Genomic DNA, 21,280 nt, shown 5'->3' on the forward strand with positions numbered 1-21,280 from the left:
TTTTATCAGTTATTATTCATTTGGATTCCCGATTGGGCCTTTCTAGCCTAGATTGTGCCACGCCACCGAGCGTCCATCTCACAGCAGAGCATTTGGAGAATTGAGTTCTCCACAGTAGCGGAGCTCCATGCAATGCCTCTCCAACAGCGCCTGGCGTTCAGGACGCGATTGTCGCGATAGCCGCCCTCATAGTCACAGACCTCCATCATGGCAACAACTAGCGATGAACATCCATTAGAGGCGACAGACACTTGCTCATCCGGACAACAACTAGCATCAGGTAGAGAGCACTGAACGGCCCTGGCACACGTGTCCTCACGTGAAATGGAAGAGGCAGGACAAGTCCAAACTCTAAAACTCCCTCACGAGGAAACGGAAGAGCGTCGTCGGAGATCAAAGACGGAGGGAGATGGACTGACGGAGGTGCGGAGAAAGCCCCAAACATGGGTTATCAAATGCACTGGGTTCGGACTGGGCATGGGCTAGGCATTGAAGGGTCGTGCCCATGCAGGACTTAGATGGATACTGAGGTCTTGTTTAGTTCCCAAAAAATTTTATAAAATTTTTCAGATTCCCCGTCACATCGAATCTGTAAACATATGCATGAAGTATTAAATATAGACGAAAATAAAAACTAATTACACAGTTTGGTTGAAATTGACGAGATGAATCTTTTGAGCCTAGTTAGTCTATGATTGGACAATATTTGTCAAATACAAACGAAAATGCTACAGTGTCGATTTTCCAAAATTTTTGGGAACTAAACAAGGCCTAATAAAGATAATTAATTTATTAAATGGACAACTTTGAGATTCATGTTATTTTAGGTCTTGTTTACTTCTAAAATTTTTTACAAAATAGGAATAGTAGCACTTTCGTTTGTATTTGACAAATATTATCTAATTATGGACTAACTAGGCTCAAAAGATTCGTCTCGTCAATTCTGACCAAACTGTGCAATTAGTTTTTATTATCATCTATATTTAATACTCCATACATACGTCTAAAGATTCGATGTGACGGAGAATCTGAAAAATTTTGCAAAATTTTTGGGGAACTAAACAAGGCCTGGAAAGAGAAGTACCGGAGCAATTCCCATTATCTAATAGTAGATTAACTAGATTAAAATATTTATTTTATAAATTACATATAAATTATATAATTAATTACTTTTTTATCTATATTTAATGTTTTATATATACGTTCAAAAATTTAATGTAATAGAAAATCTTAGAAAAAATAGAAACTAAAGGCCAAATCAATTCGACCCAGCTCTAGTCGTCGGCAACCTCGCTCGCCTAGTACTTCCTTTAGACAGACTCTTTGTAGCAGACTAGGAGTAGCAATAATCTGCTACCGCCAGGTACCAGGTTTGCTTGCTCTAGACTGCGACACGGGAAAAAAAGTACTATATTCGTTTTAAATTATAAATTATTTTAATTTTTTTATGCATCATACATAGCTTTTAGATAAATAAAAAAAGAATGAATTATAATTTGAAACCGATAAATAGGAGTAGTTTTCAAGCAAATCAGGACTCCCATGCCATAGCAAGATGAACGCCTTAGATATTGCTTACGAGTACTTAAATGAGATAATGATTTTAGCTGCTAGCCGCAGTTCCATGCTTCATTGAGCGCCATGTGGATGAGAATGAGTATGCATCAGCGGCGTAATTTAATGAATAGTAGGTAGATGAAAAAAACCATGTGGCACAGTATAATGAATAGTAGATAGACGACAAAAAATTCATAGAATGAAATAAGTTTTATGGGATAAAACTTATTTAATTATACTATTTCAAACATATGAAAGGAAGTCTTGAAAACAGAGATATAAAACTCTCATCGAGACCGATCTTAATACATGGATTTCACCCATGGCTGACTAGTATCATTAGATTAATTATAAAATATATTTTTATATTATACCTAGGTCATAGATGTTGGAAATATTTTCTGTAAATTTAGGCACCTTTTGAGACATGTTATAAATGGTTAGTCAGATTTGGTGTATTTCGTTGAATGAGGTAGGTGCTTTTGCTTGCAAGTGGGTTTGCGTGCCAATACATTTGTATCCCTGCTTGTAAAATTTAAAGGCAAACTTCGACACATGTTTCTGCTCAAGCGATCGATGTTCTTAGGCCTTGTTTACTTTCTAAAAATTTTCAAGATTTTTCGTCATATCAAATCTTTGAACATATACATAAAACATTAAATATAGATTAAAAAACTAATTATATAGTTTATCTAAAAAACTCAATCCGCGGGGGAGACAACCTCGGTCATTGTGCTTAACAAGAAGACCTCATGTAGGTCGAGAAAAGCCCCGAACCTCCGCCCCACCCATACACAGCGGCACCGCAGCTCACGTGAGACTAGGCTGGTCTTAGACCTATGCTTTGGCCTGGGACAGACGAAGAGATTTTTTTTTCAACGCGCAGATAAACTGCGCCACCTTCGGCCACCAAATTCGCCCAGTGGGAATTCGAACCGTGGCCAACAGGGTGCAAGGCTCAACGCCGAACCAACTAGTCTAGCGGGCTCTTACAATGACATAATTTATCTATAATTTACGAGACAAATTTTTTAAACCTAATTAATCTATAGCTAGATTATTATTATTAAATATAAACGAAATTGCTACCACTCAAAATTTTTCGCCAACTTGTCAAGCCTTATGAAACCAAGCGCGACCCAAATCTCAGACTCGTTGCAGCCACGCATGCCCGAAGTCAAGCTACAGTTTCCTGCATCCCGATCTCCTCCACGAAGTCAGCCTTCCAAAGCCAGGATGCGCCAAGTGCTGCATGGTGCACGACGCCAAGGTAGTTTGCCTGCCAAAGCCGCCGATCGTCACCGTACTCGTATTTTTTTTTACAATTTTTTTACAAGTTTTTTTTTTACAAGTATTCGTATGTTTTCGAGGCTGCGATTCATCTTGTCTTGCTAGCAAGCCTGATTCATTGCTACCCTTTTATCTCTAAAAGCTGCAATTTCTTAGTTGTCCTAAGTCAATCTTTTAAAACTTTGACCAAATTTATAGAAAAAAACGTTAAAATTTATAGTACCAAATTAATACCATTATATTTATCATTGAATATATTTTCATAAGATACTCATTTTATGTCATAGATATTGATGCTCTTTTCTATAAAGTTGGTCAAAGTTAAACAAGTTTGACTGTCACGGATTATAAAAATTAAAGCTTTCAGGGACAGAGGGAGTACGAAAATAAAGATAAGCCTCACACAGGCAGGCAGCACAGGGTGTAGCTTCTTGGACTAAGATAGGATTAAGTACCATACTACCATGCCAAGATCACAGGACTAGTCAAACAGATTACCACACACGTTTGGTTGTTCACCAAGATAACAAGCTGGTTGGTTGGGTATTTTAAATTTAATCAACCCAAAACACGGCACGGAGGTCGGAGGGTAGAGGGCTACAGGCTACTGCTGTGACCTTTTCACAGGACAGATTATTATATCAAGAAGAATCAGCAGTCCTTCACTAGGATTTTTGACAAAGTCCTTCCCAAGGATTAAATAAATAAAGTAAAGTTGATACTCCGCATCGCTGGCTAGCAACATTCCAATTTCTAAAGAGGAATTGCCAAGGTAATTTGACCTCACACCTCTACTCCAGGTTTTTCTAGGCCTGGTTCCAATATTGCCAACGATTCCCTGGCATTTATAAAGTTTAAAGACCCTGCAAGTTTAACAAAAACATCAACTGTACAGGGTAGCTCAGTTCCATGTATATCAAATAAATCATTTGGAGCCATATTTTCCAAATGTTTGACTGAAACAACAAACTTTGAATGTACATTTGTAGGAAAACAGCCTGATGGAGTCACCATCTTTCTGAACCAAAAAAACAGTAGATCCAAGTACAAATCACTCAATGATCAGCTTTCTCTAACTGTTTCTGTTTTCCCAAGGTGCTCGTATTGGTCGCAGTCGGCTCCAGTGTCCTTCAGGGCTGTAATCAGCCGAGGTAGAATCTTTGCTAGTGCAAGCTTGAAGCCAACAGAGCTCGAGTGCTCCTTGCTTCTCTCGGTGGGGCATGCGTCGTCAGTGAGAGTGCCCACAACATTTCCTTGCAAATAGGCCTCACAAGCTTTAAGGATGTAGTGGCCACGCTTGCGGAAATGGCTCTTCACAAAATCCTCAAAATGCTGCGGTGTCATGCATTAAACAATTAGAAAATAAAGAGGTATTGAATAGTTATCTTCTTAAACTAATCAAATTCTTTATTGGACCATATGAAGAGAAAATGACCACTAGATGCTTAAAAAATGGGATTTTCAAGAGATTTTATTGCATGCTTATCAATTCGGTGACAGAAAGGTAAAACATGGTTCAGGTAACAGATTAGGAACGCACAGGCAAACTGGATTAACTGGGTAAATGCAATATGATTCTCAAGGGTAAGATCAATTACCAAAGGAGGCCGTCTCAATATATACAGCATAGATTTCACGCTCAGCAGGTATGTATTCTCATTATACGGCACTGCATTCTTCTCCCCTTCAACAGTACCAACTTGCTTCTCATACCCAGCCTCATTAAAATAGGGTTTTTCATTGAGAACCAATCCCTGAAGTGAAACTAGCACTTGGAGAATACTTGATGATGATTTATCCCACACTTCATTCCCTCTGCCAGTCCAAGTATTTAAGAGACTTAAACAAACCTTCCCGTCCACATACAGGTTTGGATTTACACGCAAACCACCAGAATGATAGTATGCTGACTGCAGATTCAACAATGGATGCCACGATGAGAAAAATGCAGCAATGTCAGCAGAGTTCCGCTAAATGTATTTATTACAGTTAACATATACAGCAGTTATGAAAACCAAGACAAAGCATAGATGAAAGATGCAATTACCGGAGGGACTTCTGGGTACTCAGGTGGAAGGTGGAAATCAAAGAAGAACAGGCCATCTTGGTAGGGTGTTCCGCTTGCTCCAACAATCACAGCTCTCAAGAGATCCATGCGATCCTCAAATACCCTGACATAAATATAGTCTACAAATGCAGTGAAAGGAACATCAGCAAATCATAATACGGTTGTCCTTGGTTGTTTTTAGTGTTTGTATTGAGTAATAGCAGACCTGGTAGGTTCTTCTCAAGTATGCTCCATTCCTGCTGTACCTTTTTGACCCACTTTCTTCCACCTGTACCCTGCCAGAACATTTTGTTTACCTATATGTAAGGAAGAAACCTCATACAGAAACAAATTTGACTACAGCAGTGAAATGCCAGCAAAAGATTATTGCCAATTTGGAGATCAAAACAGTTGCCAAAATGCAAGGTTCCCTACTAACTTTTGTTCTGATATGTTAGAACATACAGCAAAATTAGTAAATTACTATGTTTCAGGACAAGTTTACTCGCATTTTCAAATCTAAATAGATATGGATTGCTGAATTTTATATACCTCAGCTACATGGAACAAGAGAAGTCAGCTACCATGATCAAAGGGAGTATTCCGTCCATCCCATAACATATATACTTGTAAATTTGTCCTAAGTGAAGCCATGTTATGTTTGACCCAATTTACAGGAGAAAATTACATTTGGGACACCAAAATAGTATTATCATTAGATCAGCTATGAAATATAAATTTTAGGAATGCATTTGGTGTCACAGATTTTTATTGTTTTTTCTATAAAGTTGGTCAAAATTCAAAATAATTTGACTTACTCCCTCTTGTCCTGAATCATAAGGTACCCAAGCATTCAAAAGTTGCCGCAAATTACAGGGATTCTAGGTGAAGTAACCTCCTAACTCAGTTTAAAAAGGCAGCACTCACATGCATACCTACCATTAATGTTTATACCAACCCAAATAGCTAATCATAATCTCTCCATGATTAAGGGAGGTTACATGCGTAATATGTCCTAGAACTCCTACACCTTGTATTTCAAGACGGAGGGAGTAGGACAAACCCAGAGGCCAGAACTAACTATATTTTGGACAGAGATAGTATTTAACAGTGGAAACAGACTATAGACGAATTGCTTGCATAATCAGCCAAAAAGGAAGAGTACATTCTGCCTTTTCTAATACATAGCTTTTGCTACCTACCTAGATATATATTGTGTTCAGATACATAGTAAAAGCTATGTATCAAGAAAAGCCAGAGCGACTTGGCCTTGTTTAGTTCACCCCAAAAACCAGAAACTTTTCAAGATTCCCCATCACATCAAATCTTGTGGCACATGCATGAAGCATTAAATATAGTCAAAAACAAAAACTAATTACACAGTTTGCCTGTAAATCGCGAGATGAATCTTTTGAGCCTAGTTAGTCTATAATTGGATAATATTTGTCACAAACAAACGAAAATGCTACAGTGTCCCGAGCCAAAAAAAAATGAAAACTAAATAAGGCCTTACAATACGGAACAGAGTAACATAAAACACAGTAATGTGAGAATTCACCTGGGCTGTGTTTTCAAGGTAGTGGTGATCTGGAGGACACTGCAGAACATCAAAGTGTTTGAAACATTCTGGATCTTCAGGATTATCAGCCAAGACCACGTCTACAGACTTCTCGACAGAAGAATCGTTTTCTGTGACTGCAGCATGCTCTGGCGATTCCACATGATTCTCATTAATTTTATCAATGTCATCACCAGTTTCTGAAGCCTCATTAGACCGGTGAGACTCAACTTCATCCATAGCATCTGAGTTTGATGATCCATCTAAATGCCTTCTACCTCGAGCAAAGAGATCACTCGCCAGTCGGGTCACAAACCCAAAAGCAACTGAAAGGGGACCAGTTGCAATAGAACTTCCATCCTGGGAGCTAAATGAACCATTTTCCCTTTCAATGCTATTCTCAGGTACATTTTGCGAATCATCCTGAAAGAGGATAGGAATCAATAATATATCAATAATATAAAGAACAAAAGGAAACTAAAATGTGTTTTGGAGATATATCTGAGATATAACTGATTAAAATTATTAATGATAATGTCAGACAGCAGTCGCGAATACCTTTGCAGAATCATCAAGTACATCCATTTCGTTGTCATCAAGAGTCTCCCAGCTAGCACCATCAGAGGCTGTTCCATCATCTAGTGAGGCTCCATCATCTTCACGACCAACAACATATATTTCATGAGGCCCAACCTGAAACAGCAGATCATTAAAACAAATATAGGTTATTCACGAAGCTGCAGAATAGTCAAGTGAAGGTCAGGTCAGGTGGTAAAAGGAAACTTTAAGCTAGACAAGCCGGAATATATTTGACAAAGCAAAAGGATTCAACTAACCAATTTTTACAGGATAAACTCCTAATGCTAGTACACATAAATAATAGTGTTTAGCACATTATTAGCTGTGAAAATACCTTTGAAATCGAGCCATCACCCCAAATGATTTCAATCTCACCATCTTGAAAGCCAACTATATTTCCAGCCCATGAGAGGCTTGTAAACTGCGAGCAGTATTCCTTCTGTGAAAGCTGTTCGTCTGCACTAGTATCAGGGGGTGCATCATTCGAAGTAGCAAATCCTTCCGAGGAATCTACCGTCTTATCCAGTTCCATTTGGTCCTTGTTATTGGTTGATTCAATTACAGGTGAAACAGGCGGCAAGCGGACGACAATATCTCCATAGCAATAATCATAATCCGGATGGCCATCCAGTTCATATGCACTCACAACTTCATTACACCCGATCTCCATTGGCTCCTCTAGACGTAGTGAAGGCTTAAACCATGATACAGTTACTGTTCGGTCCTTAGCATTAACGCTTCTAACAAGACCCACACGCCTTGGTTCAGAAGAATCATCATCATTTGTGACCTTGTCCACAACATACTGCTCCGGGAAGAAATCATGGTCATTTGGACTGTGGATAGGGATCAACGATGTTGCAGCTACTCCACATTCCTTTGTCCCGTCCTGCCAGACTACATCAACTTTGGTACAGGTATTTGCGATGAGTAGAGCTCGCTCAAAGCTGTCGTCTCTTTTTTTTGTTCTTTTGTCCTTTTTTAGAAACACTTTCCTAAACTTTTTTCTGGATGTTGCATTGTCCTGTGGACCCAACTTTGGGATGCTTGATACACTAGTTCCTGTTTCTGATTCTTTGGCTATGCATGAATTATCTCCATCCGACATACTCAATCCATCTGCAGTAGAATCAACATCTGTCTGCTTGTGACCTGCATCTGTATCAGTCATTTGATCTTGTTCAGCCTGAACATCAACTTGAGATTCTGGAATATCAGACAGTGGAGCTGAGCTTTGTGAGCATGTACATATCTGCCTTGTATGTTTATCAGAATTAACCATGGTATCATTAGTACATGAAGTGTATCGGTGAGGAAGACACCAGTCAGTTAATTGCCAGTTTGCATATGAGAAACAAGACAAAAGAGTAAGGTCCTTTGGGTTCTGCTCCTCTGGAGGAACAGGTTGCTGATCTGTAGCAAAGTGTGCTGATGCCATCCAATAGACTATAACAGCAGCACTTTCCACTTTTGTGACAGTACCTTCAAGACGACATGCTCTCCACAATCCATTAAGCCACCTGGATGTTTTGAAAACAGATGATGACACTGCCTTCACACGCTGTCCTGGATAAAAAGGACAAGCTGTATCTGGATGAATTGGGCCAAATGCTGGCTTTAAGCGCATAGGATCTGCCCTATTAACTTTACATACAGAGCCATCATCAAACAACACATTAACATTATCTAGCACTTCATCAACTCGACCAAGCCATAGCCCAGAGACGACATAATCACCCACATTGAATTCCCTGATTCGTCTCAAATCCTTGGAAGATACACCCTTTATCGTATCGCCATTGGCACCTTGCAAATCAACCACAAGATTGACATCCAAAACAAGCCCCATCTGACCAGTTGGGTCTGAGGCAGAGGCAACTAAATCTCCATGAAGGAAACTTCTATCAACAACAACTACCTCATCAATGTCTTCTGTCTTCTCACTACCATCTATCCATAACACTCGAACTTTGTCATCAGGCAAAGAACTCTGGCTTTCAACTTCAGCTCCATTACTAGCATTATCACCATCAGCACCACCATTTTCAGCTCCATGAGCAGATTTATTATCTTTATGTTCATCAGTATCAATATCATCATCAGTGATGCTACCTTCAGAATCATACTCCCCAGCTACCTCCAAAACTAATCCACGGACATCCTCCTTGGACTTCAAACTCACAACATCTTCTCTGTAAACAAAAACATCTCGTGCTTCTTCAGGCTCACTAGCATCCATGGACTTCTCATTTTCCTGATTATTATGCTCAGCATTATTTACTGAACCATTTGGTCGATTTTCCATGCTTGGAATCAACTATAAAAGTAGATTCCAAACAATCAAGTAGCCCTCTATTCAACTGAAACACATACGACATGTTTAAGATAAGATACATGAGGCTAAGCATGAAACTTGAGAGAAAAACAAATTTAAAAATCTTAACATATGTAAACATTTCCCCATGATTACTGCTATTGAATTCCACAAAGCATGCAGATCACCACTTGTTTTACTGCTAGAATTTTTAAAGTACGCCAATGACTCGTACCTAGTAGTTTCCTAACAAACGATATATTTTTCCTTAACACAAGGAATAAGCATGACAAGTAGAATGTAGATGCAATGCAGGGTCCTAGCTCCAGCAATGCATTTCCATTAAAGTATCATGCATTCATGCAAGTGCAGTAAATACTTGCTGAAAAGTAGAACGATATGTTGCTTTACTTGAATATTAAATAATCCTAAATCCATAATCATCAAGAAGCCACAGGAAACTATAATGCAGTTATCTATATAAATATTGCATTTTACTTTGTGAACACATATTTTGCACAATCTTTTTATTTTATATGCCTAAAAACTACAGGGAGCTCAAGAACCCTAGAACGTCTATGTGTGCCTCGTGATAGTTTCATCAGGAAATAATGATGAAAATGTTAACATGGGAGTAACTTAATTCATGAAGACAAAATTGCAGTAACAGTTATGGAATGGAATTAGAATGGTAGGCCACTCTTGATTCAAAAATTGAATTTCAATGTATTAATCATGCAAATAACTTGTCTGATCATAAACAAGAGGTGACATGTTAGTGAGCATTGTAGCAACCACTTATGGAAAATAAACAAGAAAACAATTACAAGAAACGGATATGAGTTGAAAACTTCTATAAAGTTTTGAGGGGGGGAGAACCACACATGATGCTGATAATTTGAAGAATAGGCAATAAAAGCAAGAACTGCGACAAGCAACCTAACAGGCTGAAGTGAGCATGGTGCCCATACTATTTTTCTAATCTAACATGGCTATTGTTCTCGCCAATCCAAATCCAAATCAAACAAACGATTCCCGAAAGAGTGCCAGTGACCTTGTTCTATGTACTATCAGTAGCAGACTTTGCAAGCAACCGAATATGCCAGACTAAAGAGTCCGCAAGCAACCACCCATCTAGTTCTCGACGAAACCCCAATCGAAACCAATCCAACCAAGCTAAACCAACAGCCGCCCCCACAGTCCCATTGCCCACCCTGCATCGGGCCATCCAGCCGCGGCAACCGCCGGCCGCACCTCGCCGGAACCGAATCGAGACACGGGCAAAAGCCTCATCTGCCAGCGGATACCCTACGATTGCCAATCCACGGACTATCGCGCCAAGATCAGGGGGCGGCGCGGCCGTGGGAGCGCCGGAGAAACCACGCAAGTCGAAAGCGATCGATAGCGACGGGATATGAGTCGGAAGTCATCTGGTGGTGCTGGCGGACTGACCTCTGGCTATCGGAGCGCCGGGGATCGACGGCTGCGAGGTTGGCGGCGGCGACGAGGCGGCGAGGTCGGCGCGCGTGCCCTAGGTGAGGGTAGATGAGACGAGGCGCGGGCGGGGGACAAAAGAGGAGGCGGAGGCGAGCAGCGAAGGAGACGAAAAAAAAAAAAGAAAGAGACGGGGGGAAAAGGGGAAAAGCAGAGTGGCAGAAAACACGAACACGAACGGGATTTGTGTTGCTCCTAGTCCTACGGGAGAAAGGGTCGAGTTCTGGTCCGTTTGTGGCCCGCTTCGGCCCTCGTGGATCCTGGATCGTGGTGGACTCGTGGGGGTGGACGGTTTAGGCCATCCGAAAAAAAATTGCGATATTATAACATTTTTTTATTTATAATAATTATTGTCTAATTATGGACTAACTAAGCTCAAAAGATTTATCTCGTCAATTTCAACCAATCTGTGCAATTAGTTTTTATTTTTGTCTATATTTAATACTCTATGCATGCGTCTAAAGATTTGATGTAACAAGAAATCTTGAAAAAAATTTGGATTTTTTGGTGGAAGTAAACAAGGCCTTAGATGAGAAGTGGGGTCATGCTGGCCAGGCTTGCAAGGTAGCACATAATTTTTATTATTTTTAATATTCTTTTGCTCAAATCTTGTTTTTCTTTGTACTTTGCATATATACAGTATACTCGTGGAATGGATGCAAATACAATGTTGATGGTATGACCCGTGCATAGCAGCCATGTTTCTGTCCTCGTTTCCAAAACAAGAACAGGAACTTGAAATGTTATTTTTTATAGTGTGGGAATAGTAACATTCGTGTTTTCGAAATGTATATGTTCCCAGAACAGGTTGTTAAGGGCGTGTACTCCACTGGCTTCGAGAGCTATTTGAAACCATTTTATGTCAATAACAAAAATAAAATGATTTCACTCAGAAAAATCCTTAAATTGTGCTCTCACATAGATGGGACAGAGAAAAGAATGGTTTTGTCTGGCTTCACCTCGCTTTAATGGACCCTATACGAAGTTATATAAGAGTATATTTTAAGATACTTTATATGTAAAGTTATTTTGTCAAACGATTTACTAAAACGACTCCATTGATTGAGTTGTTCATAGAGCTAAAGGGAAAAATGGCTTTATTAATGAAATGCAGCCATATCAAAATGGGCCTATATATTTTCTTTAACAACAGATTGAAGACGTTTTTCTATACACAATGCACGGAAAACTCTGATTTTGTTCGCTTCAGTTAAAAAGGCAGAAGACAGTAAAACGAAGAGAAAGGATAAATGTTTTTCCCGCGCATGTAGTTCAAATCTCTGATGTTATTTCTATTCATGATGTTTCTCAACTTAGATCTTTCACGGCCATTTTCATTGCTGCCTCCATTTCAAATTTTAAATTATAACACGTTTTGATTTTTTTTTATATACAATTATTGCTATACACTTAAATCTACACTATGTCTAGATACATATAATAAAAAAATAATGTATCTGCAAAGAAAAAACGCCCAATTTGGAACGGAAGAGTATATATAATAAGATAAGAAAAGAATGACCTAGGCCCAATAGACTCCGCGGTTTACGTTTGAAAATACCGGACACTCGTAACTTCATCAGTCATCAATGGCATCTGATAAATCATGGAATGGAATTGGCATAGGTCCCAATCCAGCTCTTGTTCTTGCCCTGTGATGGGGGAGAACTCTATGCCCTATGAAACCAAAATACCGATGCTTAGACCAGTCTCAATGCATAGTTTCATGACACTGTTACCAAGACTATAAACTAGGTAACCGTGCCATATGAGTTTCATGTGGATGAAACTCCTCTCTCATCTGATGAAACTCCTTCATTTAATGACCCTGCCAAGTCAGCAATTTTGCTTATGTGACACTCTATTTAATGTGCATGACACTCTCATGAAACATGCATTGAGACTGGCCTTATAACATTAAAAAAAAAACACAGATGCTTTCCTATATTCTCACACAAGCTTCAGCGTCAAAATGCAATCCTAAGCAGAAGAGAGAAATATAAACATCAAGAAAGTTATTCTATTCCAATTCCAAGTTGCACGTCATGTATTACTTCTTGCCTTGGTATCATTCGAAAGAACACATGGTTGCAAATTACAGGCAGCAGGCATAGAATGCATATGGATTACTTATGGGTATGATGCCAGGTAGGTTAGCAAGGTGCAGAGGAAGTATATGAAAGCACAGTCAGCATTCGTGAAAACTTGCACCACAGCGAAGCCAGTTATTAACGACTACTTCAGGGACCAGGGTAAGATAAGCAACAGTATCCCTATATTCTCACAGCTCCTAACAAAATCAGATGCAGCCATGGAGGGATACACTTACAAAGGAGTCTTTCTTACTGAAAAAAAAACAAGCGAAAATAACACAACTCAAAAAGAATTGTAAAGGAAATTTAGAGCACAAATCGCAGAGAAGGCAACGGTGATGCTATGGCCTGTGGGTGCCACCGTACCAACAAGCACAGAAGAAAAAAGAAGTTTATTCCAATGAATAGCAAAGACATTCTCAATGCACACCAGAATAATGAGTAACCTATTGCTGCACCACCTTCCAAACACGAATGCAAGCATCCTCGCCTGCAGTCACCAGAGTATCATTCTCCAGGAAGGTTAAACCATGAACTCCACCAAGATGGGCTCCCTTGATAGTGATGCGACTGGTTGCTGGCTTGTCTATCTCGTAGACAATTGCACAGGTGTCCAGTGAGCCAGTGGCAACCAATCGACTGTCAGGTGACCAAGCCAGGGAGTTTATCCTAGCTGTGTGGTACAACATGTTCTTCAGCTTGATCTGTTGAAAAAAAAATATTATGCTTACTGCAACCCAAAATATTGAGTGCAAAATAAGTCAGTCAAGCACATGAATTTCATGTCAAAAGGAAAAGGATATTGCTCAACTGAAACAGACTGACTGAAGTTTACAGAAAGAAAATCATACAAGGGGCACCTAACCTTGGAACTCTCCTTACATTAAGGCCTAATTCGGAAACTCCAATCCCTCCGGGATCCCAGACTTTTCCCTGGGTGGGTAATCCATGGGGATATTATTTTAATTATCATCTTAGTTCTTAGTGGGGGGTTTTCCATCCCTGGGTTTTGCTCCCCTTTCCAAAGTAGGAGGGAGATATATTTTCAGCAATGTAATTTTCAATAGACTTTGCATTAAATGGTTTTTATTTTACCATCAAACTAATGAAGATTACAAGGGTATGAAATGATTACGAATAAAAAATATCTAGTAATCAAGAGACAATTTAATATCTTTTGATGTGACATGGAAGGGAAAAGCAAGGTGTATTGAGTCAATGAGCTGCATTAACCATAAGAAATATCAATAAAAACTCCAGAGAACTATAAACTGGTGGAGACAAAACAGCAAAAGTGGCAAGTATGCGTTACCTGACATGTTTAAGGGGGAAAAAATCATACAACAAAAACTTGACAGTCCAATATTCATCATTTTACAACTGAAAAAAAAACTAGTAGTTGAAAGTTGAAAAGTGACAGTACCTCTCTACTTGCCCGATCCCACACAACAGCTTCCCTGTTGGAATCAGCAGAAGCAAACATAGAAACATCTGGTGAATAATGTATGGAAGTGATAGCGCCCCGGTGCTTCTCAAGCAGAGCTTCTTCTGTAAGTGTATCGCCACTGATGGAATAAATTCGCAGTTTCCCATCTTGAGCACCCACAACAGCTTCCGTGCCATCAGGAGATACCGAAGATGAAGTGATGGTATAGTTAACTTTGGTTGTAGAGATGACTTTTGAGTTGTGCAGTAATACAATCCCAGAATCAGTAGTGATCAGTGCAAATTCAGGTTTTTGAAGTGCAAGGTTCAAAGCATTTGGCTGACCGCCTACATCAACTGACTCAGCATCTCCACACTGGTCTCCATTAAGTGGAATTCTGAAGACCTGATTTCAAGGAGAAACTCTAAGTTATAATAACTGAGCCTAACAAAACTTCAGCACATGAGAGAAAATACATCAATCAAAAAATTTGAATTCAGTATTTGATTTCATCAGTATTAATGAAATGAGATTATAAAAAGAAACGATTCATTTCATAATTACTGACATGTCAGGATTTACAAATCAATTGCCAGGCATCGAGTTAGTCATCTAATCATGTCTTTGGAAAGAAATGAACTTTATACATATTGTCCTAAAGAATGATGGAGCCTGTGGCCCTTTCAAGTTATCCTGTTTAGCCATAGAAACTTCCTCTGGCAGTTTACAAATAGATAAGCTTACAGTCAGTGTTCAATGTTGAGATTTGCATATATTATCCTCTTACAAAATTACACAAAGAAAGCAGGCCTGGTCTATACAGGCAGATGCGAGACAGAGGTTCTTGTATCAAGTGCCAGATCAACCGACCATATTATACGAGTTAAAACTCAAAATGCTAAAGCATCATATCTTAATACCTAGAATATACACAATTATTGCCCCCTCGGAAATCTATAATACCAGCAAGAGAAAGCAGTTAAAATAGTCTAAACCCTTGACCCTTCAAATTAGTAGGGAATTTAAAATAACCACATGTTTTGTACCAACCCAAAGGAACTAGTCTAATCTCATAAATCAAAACAATCCCTAGATATGATTTCTGTTTCCTTAATAGACATGGATGAATACTAGTCATATAGGCAACCTATTGATTTTTCTTACCTTATTATCATAACCTGAGGTAACAAGCTCTTCTTCTACTGCAGCAAAGCATTTTATTTGAGTGTTGTTTTTGCGCGTCAATCTGCCACCAAATCCAACACCCAGTATCCACCTCATGATGACACCATCATAGCTAGTAGATAGTATAGTTCTTGGGCTACTTTTAGTAAAGAAGACCAAAGAACTAACAGTCTTCAAATGTCCTGCAAATGTAACTGGTTCTTGGTCTGGGTTGCTTGCAGAGAACACATTAAATGTCCCACCAAGAGAGACTGTCACGAGATGGTCATTCTGCCAGAGACAACCAACAAGCATATCATCCACACCTCCTATACCAGGGCAAGCCAAAGTTCGATTCAACTTCCCACTTGCATCTTCCATGATATCCCATACTTTCGCAGATTTATCAGCAGAAACTGTTAGAACCTAAAGGCACCCGTAAAATAAGAGAAAACCATTAGAAGTGGATAAACACTTGAAATCATATGATGTTGCTTAGATAGGCACAAATAGGTCATGAGCACCAAACATCCATTGAAAGGAACTAAAATGCTTAAGTGCAATGCTACAAAAAAAGGTTGAACATTTAAAGGAAAATGATAAGAGGTTCATAATAAAATGAGATCATGAATATCCTAGATAGAGGCTAGATCATTATGGTATCTGGGTTGAAATAAAATACCTTGTTGATGGTCCAGTATCCATAGGTGGATCATGTTGTATGTTCAACAGCGTTACATTTTATCAAGCACATTTTCTGAATTTGTGTGTTGTACTGTTGTTCCTGAATCATGCCTAACAAATAATTCTACATCTAATCTAAGACAATCTAGGTACACTATAAAGTGTAAACAGGATATTTAGAACTATGACATGAGAACTAAAAACAGAGAAAAAATAATATCAAATTACCTGTTTACTATCAGAACTCCAGCTAACAGCATATATGCTCCCTGTATGACCGCCTTCAGTGGAAAGCTCTCCTATCTTCTCTCCAGTTTTGCCATCATATATCAAACCCTTCTTATCAGAACTCACAGTGATAAACTTACTACCATCAGGAGCATACCGGATACAATTAACAAAATTTGAGTGATCCCTGAAATGCAAAGTGAATTGAAAAATGTGAAATATGCATCCCAGGTGCCAGAAGTAAATAATGCTACAGGATGATGCATAAATACATAATGAATGATAACTAAAAGAAGTGCTTGTGAAATGTGCAAAGCATGTAAATCAATAGGAACATTCTATTTTGAATGCATGGAGAAGGTGCAGGACAGAGCATCTATGTACTTCAGTCACTCCAATGTGTGTCGGCTTCAGTTTGCCATACTGGAGCATAGAATCAGTACACAGGAACAAGCCTACAGCTATTGGAAAACCTTAAGTATGCAAGAAACAACTGCAATTTCTGCATAGGTCAAGAAGTAAACGAAAAAAAATGAGAAAACATCGCTATAGGTGTTGAAAACATATCCTGCAGTAACCAAAATTTGTGTCAGACTCCAATTGTCTTTTCTGTCAAGTGTTAAGCTATATATAAGTAATAAAGCTCAATAAACATCACATATTGTTATGGAAAACTAGAGAAAAATGAAAAGGAAGGGTAAACTATATTAGAATAGGTTAGAGTGTAACTACATAAGCAAATGCAGGACAGGATGAATTCTGATAGATGACACCCCTTGTTAGCATGATTACATCACTGGTACAGGGGTAAATGAAGGTTTTAATTCACACACTTGTAATAAATGTATAATAGTAAGCCACATCAGATGTGTATATCTGGCCCATTAGCAAAAGGTAAGCAAGATCGTAGCAAAACAGTTATGGCAGGAGGGCTAAAGCTATACGGAGTACACTGTTAGGTAGGTCTGGAAACCAGAGACGACTACTGACCTTATGGAATGCTTGAATTTGAATGGTGGTCCTTCATAAAAGTTAGCCAGAAAATCTTCACCACATGTCACAATGCGAAATGGACGTGTAGGCTTGAAGTCACAGCTCAGAACCCTCTTTGAGTGCCCATCAAACTCACCAACTGTGCTGCCAGAGTCCCACCTACATAATGCAAAGAACCAAAATAAGTATATAAAGAAGTGAAAACACAAAAAACAAAATCATTAAGGCCCACGCCTGTTCCTATGAGGGAGGATTTTTCTTCAATTATGTATTACTTATTATTATATGAACTAAATGGCAACCGAATAATCATCATTCAAACAAACAACAGTACATGTATAGTCTGGCCTAATGCAATTGACGGTGATGCTTAATCTGAAATAAGATAAAGAGCATATGGAAGTCTCAAGGACCGGGGCTGAGATGCCTGGACCAGGCGTTGGATTTCCAGCGCCTGTGGCTGAGATGCATGCCAATCCAACGCCTGGGGTTGAGATGCATGCCTGGAGCAAAGGTTGTCCTGGAGGGCACCAACCAAAATCATCCCGATTTCAACAAATACTTCATCCAATTCATAGAAGCCTGAACAAGCCATGTATGTGGGGACAAGGGCTATCCCGTCATCCCTCCAACGGACATAGGCCAGATCACCAGTTCGAAAAATCGAATCATAGCATTTTCTGTGCTCTCTGCCGAATCCCGATCATGTCCATCCCACAAAAAAGGCGGCACCATTGGCTTTTCCCCTAACCTCCGAATCCTTCAAATGAGATCGAGATGGAAGGGAGAGGGAAGAGCATGTAAAGTTCGTACTCACACGAATGCGCGGACGAAGGACTTGCCCTTGCCGTCCCCGGAGACGACGATGCGCAGGCCGTCGGGGGACCAGCGGAGGTCGTCGACGCGTCCCGAGAGGGGTCGGAACTCGGCCTTGAGCGCGCGGTCGCCGTAGCGGCCCCAGACGCGGACGCAGCCGGAGGCGTCGGCGGAGGCGACCCACTCGCCGTTGGGGGAGAAGCGGGCGACGGTGGTGGGGTAGGCGTGGTCCTGGTAGGCCCAAGCGTCGAGGGGCGCATCGAGGCGGCGGATGATGACGCTGCGGCCCGTGCAGTAGGCGATCGTGTCCGTCTTGGGGTCCCCGGCCAGGAGGATCCCACGGCCGCGCTCCGTCGCCGGCGAGCACGCGTACGTCTCCACCAGCTGCGCCATTTTTTTTTTCTTTCTCCTTGCGTCGCGTGATCTGAGGTCGCGAGAGGGAAGGGAGTGGCGGACAGGGGTGGTGGTGCTTATACAGGTACCGGAATAATCGGTGTGTATGAACGAATGCGTTCCGTAGCAATTTTTCTCTGCTCGTTCGGCAGGCGGGACCCCGCACGTCAGTGAAACTGAAGTCATCATCAGGTTCCTACATGGCTAAAATCAAATTTGAATTGATCGCACGGTTCGCACCCGACACGATGTGTAAAAGAGGTTCGTGCCAACCTCAAAAGGTGTCTAGCATGTGGATTTCTTTTGGATGATTTTCCAGTTATGCTGTTCTATATAAAATTAGTTGCATGTAATAAAAAGAACGGTCTATCTATATATCTGTTGACAGATTTTGACACAAAATATCCGTCAAATTTTTGACAAGTGAAAAGCTGCCACATAGTAGGAAAAAACTGACAGATAGATACAACAAAAAATCTGTCAATTTTTATTACACATGACATATCCAACAAAAGATCCACAGCCCGTTAACAAAAATGCGGCGCTGCTTTTGCTGCTGCTGCCTGCTAGGCACTGCATTGTGCGCACTGCTGCTGCTGCTGCTGCTCCGTGCGCTGTGCTAAGTAGCAAATGCAGCGGATGCAAAACCTTGTAATTCTTTGGCTTGGTGAAGAACTACATAGTTGATTTCAGACCAAATTATCAAACCAAAACCTGACAGGAAAGAATCTGAAATGGCATCAAAAGAAAAAGGGGAACCATACACACAGTGAGTGAACTTTATATCCTCAAAAGATTCAAAAGCAAATTACAAAACGGAAGTTCACTTACATTTTCCATTGCAACCAGGCCCTTGTCAAAGAAGAAAACGATTCTCAGAAAGGAGAAGAATATTCCAAAGCCTGTTCCCAGAAAGGCACAACCACACAGATCTCATAAAAATAAAATAAAAAAAAGACACACCGAGCCAAAAATAAACAAAGGATGAGCATCCTGCTCCGTTAACTAAAAATATAAAAAAAATAAAAAAACTATGACCCAACAACTAAAATTACAATGACAAATAAGACAACCTGCAAACCATGGTTAGATACACACTCACACTCTCTTTCCAGTAGCAGCAACAAACAGACACATACACTCACACTCATAATCAAACTCAAAGAGACAACCTTTGTGGCTCACCTTGTCAGCCATCCCAGCCTTCTCAACAGCAGCAACAGAATCACCAGTGCCAATGATGGTGGAGACAACCTTTGTGGTTATATACTCAGCCAGCTTCTTAGCAATCGCCTGAAGAAAACACAATTGTTATTCATGAACTTGCGGGTAATCTCAAGGGCCTCAAGAGGCATGGTAGCAGAGAAAAGACTCCAACATGAATCTTGGCTAGGGAAAGCTGAAAGATATCATACATCTCCATTTCACCAAAGCATAAATCAATCAGACGAAGATGCACTCACACTCTCACCAAAGCTAGCACCCACCCACCCCACAAACACAGAGACACACACAACAACACACACAAAAGATAGAGAGAGATGTCAGAATTTTCAAAAAATTTCTAACAAATCCCATACAAATAAAAAAAGAGACATTGAGTCAAAAATAACGAAAGGACAAGCATCCTCAAATCTAACATTATACATTCCAAATAATAACAAACCAAAATCAAATGTAAGATAAAAAAAACTCAATCAGCAGCAAGCACACACACACACCAGAGAGAGACACACAGACACAGAGATAGAGAGAGACACACGCGCGTGCACACACACAGTAGCAGCTAAAAACAGCAGCAAGCAGCACCAAAAAACAGAAAAGAAAGAAGCAACAACACCCAAAAAAAGAAAAAAAAAAACAACAACAGCAGATAAAAAAAAGCAGATACACTCAGCTACAAATAAAAAATCAAGAAAAATACCACACACAACAATAAGCAGAGACACACTCACAAACAGGTGAGAGGCTCAGAAACAAATTAAAAAGAAAAAAGCCCACAAATACAAATACACAAACAAAAACACACACAAATACAAAGAGAAACACACGCACCAGCAACTGTCAAAGAGACCGCCCCACACCAACAAACACAGAGAGAGAAAAAGAAACAGATACACAAGAGAAAAGAAACACACGCCACATAAAGAGTGCAGCAAGCAAATAAATCAAAGCTAGCAAAACAACTCTGAAAATAGCTAAAAATTCAGCTCAACAAACAGGTAAAATATAAATAAAAAATCTATATAAAAATCCAAAGAGCAGCTAGAAATAAACAATCAGCTCAACAAAAAATAGACAAATCAAAAACTCTAAAAATTACAGCTAATGGCAAAAGAAAATGAAAATGAAAAAAAAAGCACATCTACATTTTTGTTACTATTTTCTAGCTGCTCTTTGGAGTTTTTATAATTTCTAGCAGCTCGTGTAACTGATCGTTGCAGCAACACATCCCAATTAACAAATGTTTGGTAAAAGCAAACATAGCATGAAGAAGCACTAGATAACAAACACAGAGAAACGTTTGAGCATTTCATTAACCGGCAGCATATCCAACTGCAAGACTGATGCCAGTGAGAAGGAAAAAAGACAACATATACATATATATTCAGATGAGAGAACAAAAAATAACAATATCGAGAGC

General features: G+C 39.7%; 2 protein-coding genes across 2 annotated transcripts; both read right to left on the reverse strand.

Annotated features, from left to right (window-relative positions):
* LOC8070404 (probable ubiquitin-conjugating enzyme E2 23) lies at window positions 3,672-10,990 on the reverse strand. The gene is made up of 8 exons (XM_002457403.2): window positions 10,798-10,990; window positions 7,366-9,391; window positions 7,011-7,145; window positions 6,453-6,875; window positions 5,121-5,190; window positions 4,895-5,034; window positions 4,446-4,757; window positions 3,672-4,179 (listed from the first exon to the last, which is right to left on the reverse strand). The coding sequence occupies exons 2-8, from the start codon at window positions 9,334-9,336 to the stop codon at window positions 3,910-3,912; spliced, it is 3,321 nt and encodes a 1,106-aa protein (XP_002457448.1). The 5' UTR covers window positions 9,337-9,391; window positions 10,798-10,990; the 3' UTR covers window positions 3,672-3,909.
* On the reverse strand, window positions 13,034-18,702 carry LOC8070405 (actin-interacting protein 1-2). The gene is made up of 6 exons (XM_002457404.2): window positions 18,245-18,702; window positions 17,425-17,586; window positions 16,435-16,621; window positions 15,523-15,948; window positions 14,356-14,763; window positions 13,034-13,636 (listed from the first exon to the last, which is right to left on the reverse strand). The coding sequence occupies exons 1-6, from the start codon at window positions 18,634-18,636 to the stop codon at window positions 13,379-13,381; spliced, it is 1,833 nt and encodes a 610-aa protein (XP_002457449.1). The 5' UTR covers window positions 18,637-18,702; the 3' UTR covers window positions 13,034-13,378.

This window comes from Sorghum bicolor, chromosome 3, assembly GCF_000003195.3.
Source record: "Sorghum bicolor cultivar BTx623 chromosome 3, Sorghum_bicolor_NCBIv3, whole genome shotgun sequence".
Classification (NCBI taxonomy): Eukaryota; Viridiplantae; Streptophyta; class Magnoliopsida; order Poales; family Poaceae; genus Sorghum; species Sorghum bicolor.